The 14,517-nt window shown below is 42.8% G+C and overlaps 1 protein-coding gene across 3 annotated transcripts; it reads right to left on the bottom strand.

The window, feature by feature from the left end:
* Positions 1 to 951: 951 nt before the first annotated feature.
* On the bottom strand, positions 952 to 13,478 carry FAM216B (family with sequence similarity 216 member B). 3 transcript variants are annotated; one of them, XM_043477981.1, is made up of 5 exons: positions 13,358 to 13,448; positions 10,412 to 10,523; positions 6,984 to 7,104; positions 4,688 to 4,909; positions 952 to 1,075 (listed from the first exon to the last, which is right to left on the bottom strand). In XM_043477981.1, exons 1-4 carry the CDS (start codon positions 13,396 to 13,398, stop codon positions 4,692 to 4,694), a joined length of 492 nt encoding a protein of 163 aa, XP_043333916.1. In that variant the 5' UTR covers positions 13,399 to 13,448; the 3' UTR covers positions 952 to 1,075; positions 4,688 to 4,691. The 3 variants fall into 3 exon arrangements, with proteins under 3 accessions (XP_043333916.1, XP_043333917.1, XP_043333915.1); XM_043477982.1 differs by lacking the exon at positions 952 to 1,075 and adding an exon at positions 4,373 to 4,552 and having other exon boundaries at positions 4,660 to 4,909; positions 10,412 to 10,517; positions 13,358 to 13,478; XM_043477980.1 differs by lacking the exon at positions 952 to 1,075 and adding an exon at positions 4,373 to 4,552 and having other exon boundaries at positions 4,660 to 4,909.
* Between the last annotated feature and the right edge of the window lie 1,039 nt (positions 13,479 to 14,517).

Below are 14,517 nucleotides of genomic sequence, written 5' to 3'. Positions count from 1 at the left end.
GGCCTGACATGCTGCAGTCCATGGGGTAGAAAAGAGTTGGAGATGACCAGGCAACTGAACAACAGGAGAAATAAAAACTTATGTTCACATGAAAGTTTACACTAAACCGTTTATAGCAGCTTTATTTGTAACGGTCCAAAGCTAGAAACAATCCAGATGTTCATCAACTAGTGAATGGACAAGCAATTGTGGTGTATCTATACAATGGAATGCTACACAGGCAACACCGTGAACCACAAGAGCATCATGCTAAGTGAGAGAAGCTGGATACAAAAAACTGTCTACCCTGATTCTGACTATGAGAATTCTAGAGAAGGCAAAACTATGGTGATAGAAAGCAGGTCAGTGATTATCATGGGCCAGACTTTGAGGGAGGAGATTGTTTATGGAAGTACACAAGGAAACCTTTAGGGTAACGGACTGTCCTATATCATGATTGTGGTGGTGGTTTCATGATTGTATTCATTTGTCAAGACTCATTGAACTTTGAGTACATTTACTGCGCATAAATTACACTTCAGTAAAATTGTTTAAAAGAACAAAAGGCTAAGTGGCCACGTAAAGTAAAGAATTGAAGTAATTCAAGTTCTTTTTTCTTTTGTCTTTTTGATCATGGTGTAATAATTAATCATTGTTCATTCAAAACCTTTTGTTTAAATGCGAGACTCCATAGTACCAGAGTGGTTGGAGAAATCTGAGCTGATATGGTTTTGGAATTCTCAGAATTACTTTCTTTGCAGAATAAAATGATTATTAAAGGAAAAGCAATAAAAATATGTTGCTTTCAAGCTTACATATATATTATTAAAACTCAACAGTAAGTTCAGCCATTGTTTAGACCTTAGGCCAACAAAAATATTTTTGGTAAAGGAATATTTTGTCATTCATATTGTTTAGAATTGCTGGCTTATAGCGATGATAGAACACAGACCAACATTTAATCAGCTTTATTATTGTCTTAAAATCCTTTTCAGACACTGCACCCCTATCGGTGGCATCTGGATGAACTGCTCCTATGCACTGTTCTTCACAAACTCCTGCTACTCCTCACTAGTAGCTGTGGCCTCCTGGAACCCTAGAAATAACAGCACAAATTCATAGGCCAGTCTGATTTGCCAAATCTTTCAATGTTTTATAATTATTAACAAGTATTATTGATTACCGACCACAGACCAGGTGCTAGTTCTGGGTACCAGCACCTGGTCTGTGGTGCTAGTCACTTCACTGAAAACGTCAGTAATCTCAAGGACTTTGAATTCTGATGGTGTCTATTGACACTGTAAGGACAAGCAATAGAGTCTCCAACAGGTCAGCACTGTAGACCTTCCTAGAAGTTACAATTTGCCCTTCGTTCCCTCTCGGTCATCTTTCTCAGCATCCCCCCAGGTGATCACCTTTTTCCAGTATCACAGCCAATCATATTCCTCATAAGCTTCGGGTGTGGGGCTCAATAGGTGAGGCATTATCCTCTCAGAAGAGAGATTCAGCAAGTGGGACCTTCTGCACCAACTTCGATTTATTTGTTCTTTTGTGCCTTGTACCATCCACTTGATAATTAGCTTTCACAATTCTCTATCAGAAACAACGTGCTTCTAAAGTTTTTTTTTAATTAATTTATTTTTAATTGAAGGATAATTGCTTTACAGAATTTGTTGTTTTCTATCAAATCTCCACATGAATCACCCATGCTGCTGCTGCTGCTAAGTCGCGTCAGTCGTGTCCGACTCTGTGCAGCCCCATAGACGGCAGCCTACAAGGCTCCTCCATCCCTGGGATTTTCCAGGCAAGAGTACTGGGGTGGGTTGCCATTGCCTTCTCCTTGAATCAGCCATAGGTATACATATATCCCCTCTCTCGAACCTCCCTCCCATCTCCCTCCTCATCCCACCGCTCTAGGTTGATACAGAGTCCCTGTTTGAGTTTCCTGAGAAAGGGATAGTGAAGTCACTCAGTTGTGTCTGACCCTTTGCCACCCCATGGACGGTAGCCCATCAGGCTCCTCCGTCCATGGGATTCTCCAGGCAAGAATACTGGAGTGGGTTGCCATTTCTTTCTCCAGGGGATCTTCCTGACACAGGGACTGAACCCAGGTCTCCTGCACTGCAGGCAGACTCTTTACCGTCTGAGCCACCAGGGGCTCCTGAGTTTCCTGAGACATACAGCGAATTCCCCTTGGCTATCTATTTTACATATGATAATGTAAGTTTCCCTGTTACTCCCTCCATGCATCTCACCCTCTCCTCCCCTCTCCCCATGTCTGTAAGTCTGTTCTCTATGTCTATTTCTCCATTGCTGCCCTTCTGAAGTTTTTGATACAGGAATGCTGCTCAGAATTATAAGTGGCCTCCTTGATATTCTGCATCACTAGCTAAGGTTTTCATAGCAAATATCTGTGCCCATCAAAAAAGGTCTAAGCTGAAAGTGCCTGCAAGAGTTTCAAAAGGATAAATGCCCCTTTGATGGTTAATACAGGCCAAGTTAGGTCGACCACAAACCTCTGTGCCTTAAGAGGGCTACCCTATATAGCCCACCCCAGTTCCATTTGATTTTCCTCCCCTCCTTTTAAGCCCACCTAAAGGGCTTCCCTGGTGGTTCCCTGGCAGTAAGGAATCTGCCTGCAGTGCAGGAGACCTGGGTTCAATCCCTGGGTTGGGAAGATCCCCTGGAGAAGGAAATGGCAACTTTCTCCAGTATTCTTGCCTGGAGAATCCCATATAGAGGGGTCTGGGAGCTACTGTCCATGGGGTTGTAAAGAGTCAGACACGACTGAGTAACTTTCACTTTCACAACAATTCTTAACCTAGAAACATAGAGCTCCTTAGAGTACATGAATTGGGGCCTGGATTGACAGAGATCAAGAAGCTTCTTTGTGACTAAGTGTAGGAACCCAACACAGTCAGCACTGGCTTCCCCAAGACTTCCAACCATGCACCCTTGTCCCTCCCAAAGAAAAGTAGATCAGATCTCAGAACCAGTACTGGGAGTCTTCAGAACCTCGTAAGAACTTTACGTCTTCTGTGTTAACAGTTGTAGGATGAAGATGATGATAATCATCAATGAGTTTTTTCTATTGAGATTGCAGCATCTTTTTTCAGATCAATGTTAGCATATTCCTTGTCAAGCAAGTTAATACTCCATCTCTACCAACTCCTTTTTATAGGCTTGACAATGTCATGAATGATTTGAAAGCAAGAAAGAGGTTGAGCATTTAGAAATCAGATGAAGAAAGGCATTTTTACGTTTTGACTTTCTGTGAGCACTGCTGACTTACTTTTAACACAAAAAAATCACTAGTGATGTAACTATTAAATGTCACTAACAAAATACTCTGCCATTTGTATGGTGATCCGACTCATTGTTATCTCGTTTTTTGCTTATTTGTGTAGTCTTACCTAGTTGGATAGCATCACCTACTCAATGGACAGGCATGCATGCTTGCTAAGTCACTTCAGTCATGTCCAGCTTTTTGTGACCCCGATGGACTATAGGCTCCTCTGTCCATGGGATTCTCCAGGCAGGAATATTGAGGTGGGTTGCCATTTCCTTCTCCTCAGTGGACATGAACTTGGGCAAACTCTGGGAGATAGTGAAGGACAGGGAAGCTGGGCAGGCTGCAGTCCACCGGGTCGCAAAGAGTCAGACACGACTTGGTGACTGAACAACAACAGTAGTTTTAACACCATTAAGGCCATAAAAAGGTTTGACTTGAGGTCCATTCTTTGGGGTTATTTCTTCTGCTGCTGAGACTATCTTCAGCTGCCAGGGGAAGATATGTGCACGAATCCTCTTACCTGCGCCAAGGTCCATTACAGCTGTGTAGAAGGAACCCAGCTGTAGCAGGCTGATAAGTTTCAAAAGGATACAAAGTGACTGAGTTAGGCAAGAACCAGAAGCTTTGGGGCCAGGTTGAATGCTGTTGTTTGATGGGGAAGTCAAGAGGAAGGCGCCCACGGAAAGGCACAGCCCAGCCACGGCTGAGACGACGTGGTCCAGAAGCCCTGCAGGCCCAGTGTTCCCTCTGTGTCAATCTGCTTATTTTCCCAGTGTGCACAGCAGGGCGCTTGCAAAATATGTCCACCCGGTGACAGAGGGCCTGAACCCTCTGGTCCCTTGTCCTCTTCCAGTGTTCTTGGGATTTCTCTGGAACGTTCTAATTCAAAGGAAGCTTTTACTCCAAAAGCTTTAAGAGTCATTTTATTCTACAGATTATATTTGGAATGAAAGCCTTGCTTACTCTTTAAAAAAATTTTTTTTCAATTGGAGGAAACTTGCTTTACCAAACATTGTGTTGGTTCCTGCCGTACAGTGAGAATCAGCCGTAACTGCCCCTTCCTCTTGAGCTTCCCTCCCGCCCCTCCCATCTGGGTGATCACAGAACGCCAGGCCAGGCTCCCTGTGTGATACAGCGAGTTCTCACCAGCTGTCTGTTTTGCACATGGTAGTGTAGTATATGTGGACGCTACTTTCTCCATTCATCGCACTCTTTCCTTTTCCCACTGTAGGCTCGCTTCCTCGTAGCTCCGTTGCTCTTAAACCTTTCTGCTTGTTCTTGCTGGTAAAATGGATGTGAATGGGAGAGATTATTTCCAGGTGTGGGGTTTGTGTTAGATGTTATTCTTTTATTTATTCCTATTCAACAGATATGTACAAAATACTCACTAGATGCCAGGGAAACATGGGTGCCCACCTGTTCAGAGCTTGTGCACAGCCCTGGACCTGGGGGATGGCAGCCTTGTGCTTTGGGCCCTGAGTGGAATCACACACACAGGTCGTGCTGAGGGCTGAGTTCTTGTTCTGCCCGCGGCTCTCTGGGGGACGGTTCTATGAGGACCTGCCTTGGCTGAGGCTCTTTTGGTTGAATCTCTTAGTACAGCCGCACAGGCCAAGGCCTCCCGTTGAGTAATATAGCCTGGAGGGAAGAAAGGAGATAAACTTCAAAGTCAACAGCTTTACAAAGCAAACAACTCTGCAAATATCCACATAGGCACACAATACCTTCTACTTTGTATGGTAGAAGCAATTATGTTTAGCATTCTTAGACTGTACAGTTTTTCAGGCTATGAGGTATGTTTTTCTTCTGGTACATTTCTCATTCAATAAGTTAATAAATTAATTAAATGAATAATAGTCTGTAATTATTGACAAATAGACAAATATTTGGAGAGGGACTTGAGCCATGAGAAATCTTCACAAGAGCTGCTTATCTTTAACTGCAAACTTGCTTCAGACAGAAACAGATACATTCAGTCTCAGTGTTTTTAAAGTGCAGCCTGCAGACCCTGCACAACAGAATCGTTTGGTTGAGGCCACACTAATAATGCTGTTTAAACATGCAGGTTTCTGACTCTATTTCAAAGAACTTGCGTCAGAAACACAGAAGATTAGGCTTGGAAGTCTATTTTTTTTGGTCCCGCTGCATGGTATATATGATCTTCGTTTCTAGAGCAGGGATCGAACCCATGCCCCCTCCATTGGAAGCTCAAAGTCTTAGCCAGTGGACCACCAGGGAAATCTCTGAAAGACTCTATTTTAATAGCATAGACAAGTGTCTCATGTGCACTAAACATTGCATATCTCTGTTTCTGGTTTCACTGGCTTCTGTGCAGTTTTACTCTACAAATAAGGCTACCAGATGATAATCCTCATGCTTTCAGTCAGGCATGAGCATCCGGCTAAATTCTGGCTCTGCCATTTACTAGTTGCGTGACCCTGGTCAAGTTGTTTAACTTACTCATATGTCCACCTCTTTGCAATCCTATGGACTATAGCCAACCACGCTCCTCTGTCTATGGGATTTCCCAGGCAAGAATACTGGAGCAGGTTGCCATTTCCTTCTCCAGGGGATCTTCCCAAACCAGGGATTGATCCTGTGTCTCTTATGTCTCCTGGCAGGTGGGTTCTTTACCACTAACGCCACCTGGGAAACAAAATGTTCCCCAACATGGGGCCTGAACCCACGACACTGAGATTAAGAGTCTCATGCTCTACTGACTGAGCTACCAGGCCAGCTAATAAAAGATCTCCTGTAAACACTCACTTGTCTTTAGCACTTCTACCTTATTAGTGGTGTTCCTGTATTTGCACAAGAGGAAAATGCTATTGTTGGTTGTTCTTGATTTTAAATCATTTGCAAAAACCATGCTTTCCTTTTGTGCAACAATAGGAACACCACTAATAAGGTAGATGTGCTAAAGACAAGTGAGTGTTTACAGAAGAAAGTCTCTGTTGGAGTTAGGAGAAGAGTGTAGTAAGTAGGAGCCAGAGACTGAGAACATCTCCTGGAAGAAAAGGATTTTAATAATAACTGCCTTTCCATAGACTGTTGCTTACAATCTATGAAGGTTTTCCACAGCCATTCTTTTTGGTTCATAAAATCCCATGTGGTTGGTGGAAGAAGAGAGATGGCAGACCTTGGGGTGAAGATGCGTGATCTTTGGTGTGATGCTCCTCATTGATGTTTCCTCTCTGTGTGATCTTGGTCGAGTCCTATAACCTGTCTGAGCTACAGTTTCCCACAGCATTAAAGTGGGGGTGAAAATGAGATGTTCTGTGTAGAGCTCATAGCACAGTGTTGGAAACACCATAGATACTTAATGAACGTAAGCATTATTGCTGTGACTCAAACAAGCCAGTGAGTCTGCACAACCAGCGATGGGCTGAACGGTGGGTTGAGCCTGGATCGTCTGCCCAAGCCCATTGCCGCTTCTACTAGATCAAGTGCTCATAAATCTCAGAGAGTTGTTGACATTTGATAACAAACCCTACTCCAATTTCTTTAAGCCCTCTTAATTTCCCCATAAAGCCTTGCTTTTTATTGTCAGAGAAAATCATTTTCAAATTGACCTGTCAACTGTGTTGATAAAACAGCAGGCTGACAGGAGGCCATTCTTCTTGAATTATTTATCTGGAAACCTGACTTCCAGCTGTAGCATAGGAGTCCTCCTTCCTGAGGCGCCTGGTTCAGGTCAGGTGGTTAAACTCACCAAGCCGCTGCTGGTGCTGAAGGCTGTGGGTGTAGCGGGTCTGCAGGGCCTCCCACTGGGGCCTGGGGCTGTAAATCCTCATGATGCTATAAAAATAGCGCTGCTGCCCTGGGGTTAGGTCCTGCCAGAGCAGAGCGGGAGACTCTGGTGAGCTGCTGGACTTGAGGATCAGAGTGTGATGTATTCAAAGCTGACTTGCACAGAAATAAGATGCTTCTCCCACTGTTTCCCTCCCCTTGTCCCTCTCTCAATGAGTTTCCTTTCACCTCCCTTAGTTTACTTAAACCGTCTTCCACTGGCAACTGTAATGGTGAAAATGAGTTTAAAAAAAAAAAAAGATTCTGGGTAAGTAGGTCACAGTATTAGGCTGAGGGAGATTCAGGGATTTTCAGTATCTGATGCTGAAGCTGAACCTCCAATACTTTGGCCACATGATGCAAAGAGCTGACTCATTGAAAAAAACTCTGATGCTGGGAAAGATTGAGGGCAGGGGGAGAAGGGGATGACAGAGGACAAGATGGTTGGATAGCATCCCTGACTCAATGGACATGAGTTTGAGTAAGCTCCGGGAGATGGTGAAGGACAGGGAGGTTTGGTCTGGGGTCACAAAGAGTCGGACACGACTTAGTGACTGAACAACAACAGCCAGTACTGATCTGTTGTAATCCTTGTTAAGGAAGGTAGACTGAGAATGTGCACAGGGTCTGAGGTGTGCCAGGCCTCTGGAGAGTAGAAGAACTTTCCATTCAGCGCTCTCAGCTTAAGCAGAGAAGGTAGATGAGTGGATGGGTAACGTGATAAGCGTTTGAGGTCATTAGTGAAAAAGTGCTATGAAAACAGAGAAGGAATATAAGCTCGTGTTAAGGAGTCAAGGAAGCTTCCTGAAAGAGACCAACACGTCTGAGTCTGCCTTGTCAGGAGAGAGTCCCTAAAGGGGCTAGAATATGGATTCTCAAAGGGTGTCAGCATCGCTTAGGAATCTGCGAGAAATGCAGATTCCTGGGCCTCAGCCAGACCTGCAGAATCAGACACTGGGGGGGCTGGGGCCCAGGCCTCTGGTGACCTCTGGGTGGTTTTTGACGCTCATGCTGTAAAACTTGGGAACCACTGAGCTAGAAGAAAAAGAAAGGCTGATTAGAGAGAGAGAGTGGTACAGATTTTCTTCTGGGGTACAAAATATCTGAATATATTGGGAACCAGACTTTTGGCATTTTTTTTTTTTTTAACTTTAACCTGGTGGCTCAGATAAGAATCTGCCTGCAGTGCAGGAGATTCGGGTTCAAGCCTTGGGTTGGGAAGATCCCCTGGGGAAGGAAATGGCCAGCCACTCCACTATTCTTGCCTGGAAAATCCCATGGACAGAGGAGCCTGGCAGGCTACAGTCCATGGGGTCACAAAGAGTAGGACACAACTAAGCGACTAACACTTTCAGTGCAATTGCAAAAAAATTACTTTAACCAGGATATAGAGTCTGAGCTGGAAAAGCCTCTAGACTGGGACAGCGGAAGATCACGGGAGCCTTTTATGCTACACTAAGAGGTTAAGGATTATCTTTACTATGAAGAAACACTGGTCTTTCTTCAAGGCAGTGGTTCTCAACAGGAGTGATTTTGACCCTCAAGGGACATTAGGCAGTGTCTGAAGAAATTCTTGGTTGTCAGAGATGGTGGGAAGGAAGACAGATGCCACTGGCATTCAGGGGTTAGAAGCCAGGGATGCTGAACATACTACAGAGCATGAGACAGCCTCCCAGTGCCCCCAGACAAGAATTGCCCAGGCCCGAATGCCATTCTTTGAGCTGACTGGATCTGCATTGTAGAGAGACCACTCTGGACCTGCTATGGAGAATGCCTTAAGGGAAGACAGACCGCTGGTAAGGGGACCATTTGGAAAGCTACCATCTGGTTCAAGGGAGGAACAAGAGCTGCACTACAATTACTTTTATATACCTGCCTGATATATAGAGATGAGGAAACAGAGAAAGTGGCATCAACGTTTTAGAAAAATCAAGATAAAATAAGTTCGTGTGTGTGTGTGTGTGTGTGTGTGTGCTAAGTTGCTCAGTCATGTCCGACTCTGTGACCCCATAGACTGTAGCCTGCCAGGTACTTCTGTCCATGGGATTCTCCAGGCAAGAATAGTGGAATGAGTTGCCATTTCCTTATCCAGGGGATCTTCCCGACCCAGGGATCGAACCCATGTCTCTTACATCTTCTGCATTGGCAGGCAGGTTCTTTATCACTAATGCCACCTGCGAAACCCAAAATAATTTCACCTTTGGCTAAAAAACTCAAAGCAATGACATAATTTCAAAACCAGTTGATAACCGTGTAGTAAAAAATAAGATAATTATATATAAGCTAAGTGAATTTTATCTGCTAAAACATTTCGTGTGGCATTGAAATCTGTCAGGTTTTTTTAAGATCTAGAGACCTTAAACTTGATATTAAAAATATATTCAGAGAGAAAGTAGCTGAGCCAAGTACTTCACACTTTGAGATATTATTTCAGTTTTACAGTTTCCGAATTAGATGTTTTAAAAGATAATATATTTGAAGAAGAGATTAGATCCCTAATTAAGCCTTTTCAAATGATTGAGAACTATATAACATGAAAATTGCAAGCCGTTTCAAGAGCAAAGCTCCAAAGTGCAATGGGAGTTTCCATTATATAAGATAAAACCTTAAAAGTTATAGCTTTATTTTACAAGGAGGGGAAAAAAAGCATAGTTCTTTTCCTTAGGAGAATACCATCTTCCTAAATGAGAAGTAATAGATAATACTTTTTTTTTTTCTGATTTTATTTTAAACTTTTTATTTTGTATTGAGGTATAGCCGACACAGCCAAGAACACAGAGGTGTGGGTTTTAAAAAAAGCTTTTTTTTTTTTATACTAGAGTGTAGCCCATTAAGGATGTTGTGGTAGTTTCCAGTGAACAGGGAAGGGACTCAGCCACACGCATGCATGTACCCATTCTCCCCCAAACTCCGCTCCCATCCAGGCTGCCACATGATGTTGAGCAGAGTTCCCTGTGTTGTATAGTGATCCTTGTTGGTTACCCATCTGAAATACAGCAGTGTGTGTCTGCTCGTCTCAAACACCCTACCTATCCCTTCCCCCCATCCATCCCCCCTGGCAACCATAAGTTCATTCTCTAAGTCCGTGAGATAGCAGATGACATTTTTGATATTGTCACCCTATTGCTTAGCTTTCCTTGAGGGGAAGGAAGAGTTCCTAAAGGGGGACAGATGTAGGATTAGACCATCTGAGTGCTCCTTCATTCTCTCAGACACACTGTCAACATACACCGAGGGTGTGCGTTGAGCCCTATGTTCTCCCTAATGCCAGGTAAACAAGGACCCAAGAAACCCCCACCCCCTGAAGAAGAGACAGAGAAGGCTCCTCCATCTGTGACTAGCATGCTGTACCTTCAACAATGGCGTGTCAGAGGCAGAGCGAGGGACTCGGATGCAAGGGATATGTGGCACATGCCACAGCTTTTGTTGTCTTTTCCATCTTTCTCCCATCTTTATTCTGTACCTCGAAGGAACAACAAAGCGCAACATAAATTTTCATGTTGTTCAAACAGTTTTGAGGGGTGTACCTAAGTAAGTAAGCAATCAAGTAAATAAGTAAACAAACAGACAGATGCTATTTATTTCAAGGGAAAAGACATTTTCTCAAATGTTTCCATGGAACTGGGCCTCACCAGACTTCTTAATTCTGCACTTTTCCCAATTCTCATCCCTTACTTGTTCCGTTGCTAAGCCATGTCTGACTCTTTGCTGTAGCCAGGGACGACAGCATGCTAGGCTTCCGGTCCTTCACTATCTCCCAGAGTTTGCTCAGACTCAGGTCCACTGAGTCGGTGATGACATACAAACGTCTCTTCCTTTGTCGCCCCCTTCTCCTGCCCTCAATATTTCCTAGCATCAGGGTCTTTTCCAGTGAGTCGGCTTGTCACATTAGGTGGCCAAAGTATTGGAGCTTCAGCTTCAGTATCAGTCCTTCCAGTAAATATTCAGGATTGATTTCCTTTCGGATTGCCTGGTTTAATCTCCTGGCTATCCAAAGGACTCTCATGAGTCTTCTCCAGCATTACAGTTTGAAAGCATCAATTCTTTGGTGCTCAGCTTTCTTTATGGTCCAGTTCTCACATCTTTACGTGACTATTGGAAAAACCATAGCTTTGACTATACAGACCTTTGTCAGCAAAGCGTTGTCTCTGCTTTTTTTTTTTTAAAGCGTTGTCTCTGCTTTTTAATATGTTGTCTAGGTTTATCATAGCTTTTCTTCCAAGGAGCAAGCGTCTTTTAATTTAGTGCTGCAGTCACCATCGCAGTCATTTCGGAGCCCAAGAAAATAAAATCTGTTACTGACTCCACTTTTTCCCATCTATTTGCCATGAAGTCATGGGACCGAACCCGAGGGAATAAATCGGAGTCCTTTGTCTTTCTGCTTACTCTGCATTCGGACAGTGCAGTTCAGTTCAGTCGCTCAGTCGTGTCTGACTCTTTGCAACCCCATGAATCGCAGCACTCCAGGCCTCCCTGTCCATCACCAACTCCCGGAGTCTACCCAAACCCATGTCCATAGAGTCTGTGATGCCATCCAGCCATCTCATCCTCTGTCATCCCCTTCTCCTTCTGCCCCCAATCCTTCCCAGCATTAGGGTTTTTTTCCAGTGAGTCAATTCTTTGCATGAGGTGGCCAAAGCATTGGAGTCTCAGCTTCAAAATCAGTCCTTCCAATGAACACCTAGGACTGATCTCCTTTAGGATGGACTGGTTGGATCTCCTTGCAGCTCAAGGGACTCTCCATAGTTCAAAAGCATCACCACAGTTCAAAAGCATCATTTGGAACAGGTGGATCGTCAAACCACACCAGGTCTTAACAGTTATTTCTTGATAACTCTAAATAATACTTATTACTTTATCTGATTCTATAAGTAATATATATAATTTTTGAAAATTTAAAAATAGAAGAGGAAATAAGATCATCCATAATTTAACAGTGCATAATATGTTGTCATTTGATTGATTTCATTTTACTATTTTTTCCCTGTGTACATCCACTGTGATATTAGAACAGGGAGATCATCCTCTATATGTTATGCAGCTTCCCAGCACATTTAATAACCTTTGAAAATATGATTTATCATGGCAGTATATATATCTTTACATCTTTACATCATTTTCCATTTCTTGCACATTTGGATTTGCTGTTTTTCCAACTTTGTACTATAAAAGAAGCTGTTAAATCTGGCCATGTTTCTAACCTGACAAAGATACAGAATGCAGGAGCCACAGCTGCTATGATTAAGTTTCATTTTGTTTCCACGCAATTCAGGGTTTAGAATCTGAGGTGTATAGAATAATTTAAAAATTAACCATCAAGAAAGAATACACATATTGGAGCAGGGTTGACATGCCAGAGTGGAAATCCCAGCATTTCTCCTCTCTTCCCTCCTTTGTCCTTGTCAACAATGTCTACCTCATTGGTTTACTTGATTACCTGAAATTTTTAAAAAATTCATTTTACTGAAGTATAGTTGATTTACAGTAGAGTGATTCAGTTGTACACATATATACATTCCTTTTCATATACTTTTCTATTATGGTTTATTACAGAGTGTTGGGTATAGTTCCCTGTGCTATAGAGTAGGACCTTGTTGTTTATCCATTCTATATATAATATAACTAGTTGAGATTTGAAAATAGAATGCTCTCACTTTAGGCCAGTTCCTCCTCTCTCCTCTACCCTCTTGTATGTTCATACATGTGCACGCATGAGCACCACAGTACACGCACTTAAGAATTTTAACATGTGAGAAATCTCTGGTTCCAAGTTTACAGAGCTAAGGCTCAGATCTTCCAGAAGAGGAATTTACTAGGGAAATGTCAGTTGGCATCTTTGTGTGTCTTGTTTCCTCAGTATAAACTTATACTTTAAACTAAAAGTATTTTATTCAATACTGCTTTCCTTCCATGTGCTCTCTGGAAGGTATCCCAACCAAGATACACTCTTTTAATATTGATTGTGATAGACGCCTTCACTCTACCCTGTAATCAAATCACCTCCAAATCCCTCCTCTCATTTTCCAGGTCTGTAGAGCAGAACATAAATATTCTTCAAAGCTGGAAAGATTTTTTTTCTTTCCTCAAATAGCATCAGAAAATGACTGACGATCTTTCTTAGGGCAGCAATTCATGTGTGCTTTCTTTGGGCTATTGCTAAGGAAATCCATCTTACCTAATCAAGTGGTCTCCACTTGATAAAGTTTGTTTAAAATGCTTGCAGAGCTCAGGGAGTAAATATCTACCCAAAATCTTACGTCTGAAACAAAAAGACAGATTTGCTTAAAAGAAACTTACCCTGTATTGTAATCTCCCCTCTTTAAAAAGCTGGCATTCATATTACGTGTAGTTTTCCTGCAAGGTTTGTCTCTTCATGGGGTGGTGGCGGTACAGTCCTGTTTGTTGATAAGCTGATATCCAAGCGACATCATGTGATGAAACAAAGAGCTGGGAGATTTGGCTGCTCGCCCTTCCCTGCTTCTAGGCAACATGCAGCTGCACAGTTTAATCTTTTATCTTTCCCCCCCCCCCCAAATTTTATATCTAATTGTCAACTTCTAAATCTACCATATCTGCATTCAATGCAGACACTGGTGAGATAAGTACTTGGAGACAGACTGAATATTAAAGGTCAAGAAATCCATCAGGGCAACAGCCCGTTACATGTGTAGTTCTCAGATTTGGAATCAGTAACCCCCATCCCTGTTGCTCAGAAGGATGAAGGAATAATTCCTAAATACAGAGGTACAGGCATAAACTTGTGGCAATCTATGGAGTGGTCCCATATGTTAAGATAATGTTCCGTTCTCAGTTTTTGGAGGAATGTGCTATTCTCCATATTTGATCTTGACTTGAGGCCACATGATGGAGAACTTATGGCACAAGATTCTTGCCCACACTGACTTCACCAGCGTGAGCCTCCCATTGTAACCTGACTCATGAGAGCAATCTTATCACTTCCTCTGGGCTAGCGTTTTGACTACAGACTACTTTTTTTCAGATTGTCTGCAAAAATGAAGAGTTCCAAGGGGAAATGGAGGAAAAAATAGCAAAAAAAGGAAACCACAAATTCAAGATTCTTCAGCGGCTAAGGGGAAGAAAAATATAGGGAGATAAAAGTGATGAATTGTATAGTTTAAAAGAGAAAAGACTCAACACACAGAAATAGTTTGCATTTTCCCACAATAATTTAAGTGTAGACCTTCTGGGGAATAAACATGATATAAGCAAGAGTCTATAAATGCCGGTGAATACCCCCAAACCTCTCGGATCCAGGTCGGAGAGGTGATTCTCTACTGAGAGAGAAAGATCAGTTGTCTGCAGAGTTGACACTGTTGAGTCTCCCTTGAATGTTTTTCCAGGATGTGATGAAATGCCTTCTAGGGCTCACCACATCTGCTGACAGTTACACACACATGCTGATTCATAACAGCATGCATCACTCCCTGCCAGGTAAG

The sequence above is a fragment of the Cervus canadensis genome, chromosome 9 (genome assembly GCF_019320065.1).
Source record: "Cervus canadensis isolate Bull #8, Minnesota chromosome 9, ASM1932006v1, whole genome shotgun sequence".
Classification (NCBI taxonomy): Eukaryota; Metazoa; Chordata; class Mammalia; order Artiodactyla; family Cervidae; genus Cervus; species Cervus canadensis.
Note: the sequence above shows the minus strand (reverse complement) of the source record. Positions and strands in the feature narration are given on the sequence as shown.

What these genes read in the sequence shown, in the direction of transcription:
- FAM216B (XM_043477981.1), bottom strand. Translation starts at nt 13,398, where the DNA reads ATGAATGCCAGCTTTTTAAAGAGGGGAGATTACAATACAGG. An exon ending in AGGGGAGATTACAATACAGG is followed by an intron (nt 10,524 to 13,357) that starts GTAAGTTTCTTT and finishes TGTTCCTTCGAG; the next exon opens with GTACAGAATAAAGATGGGAG. An exon ending in TCAGCACCAGCAGCGGCTTG is followed by an intron (nt 4,910 to 6,983) that starts GTGAGTTTAACC and finishes TCTTCCCTCCAG; the next exon opens with GCTATATTACTCAACGGGAG.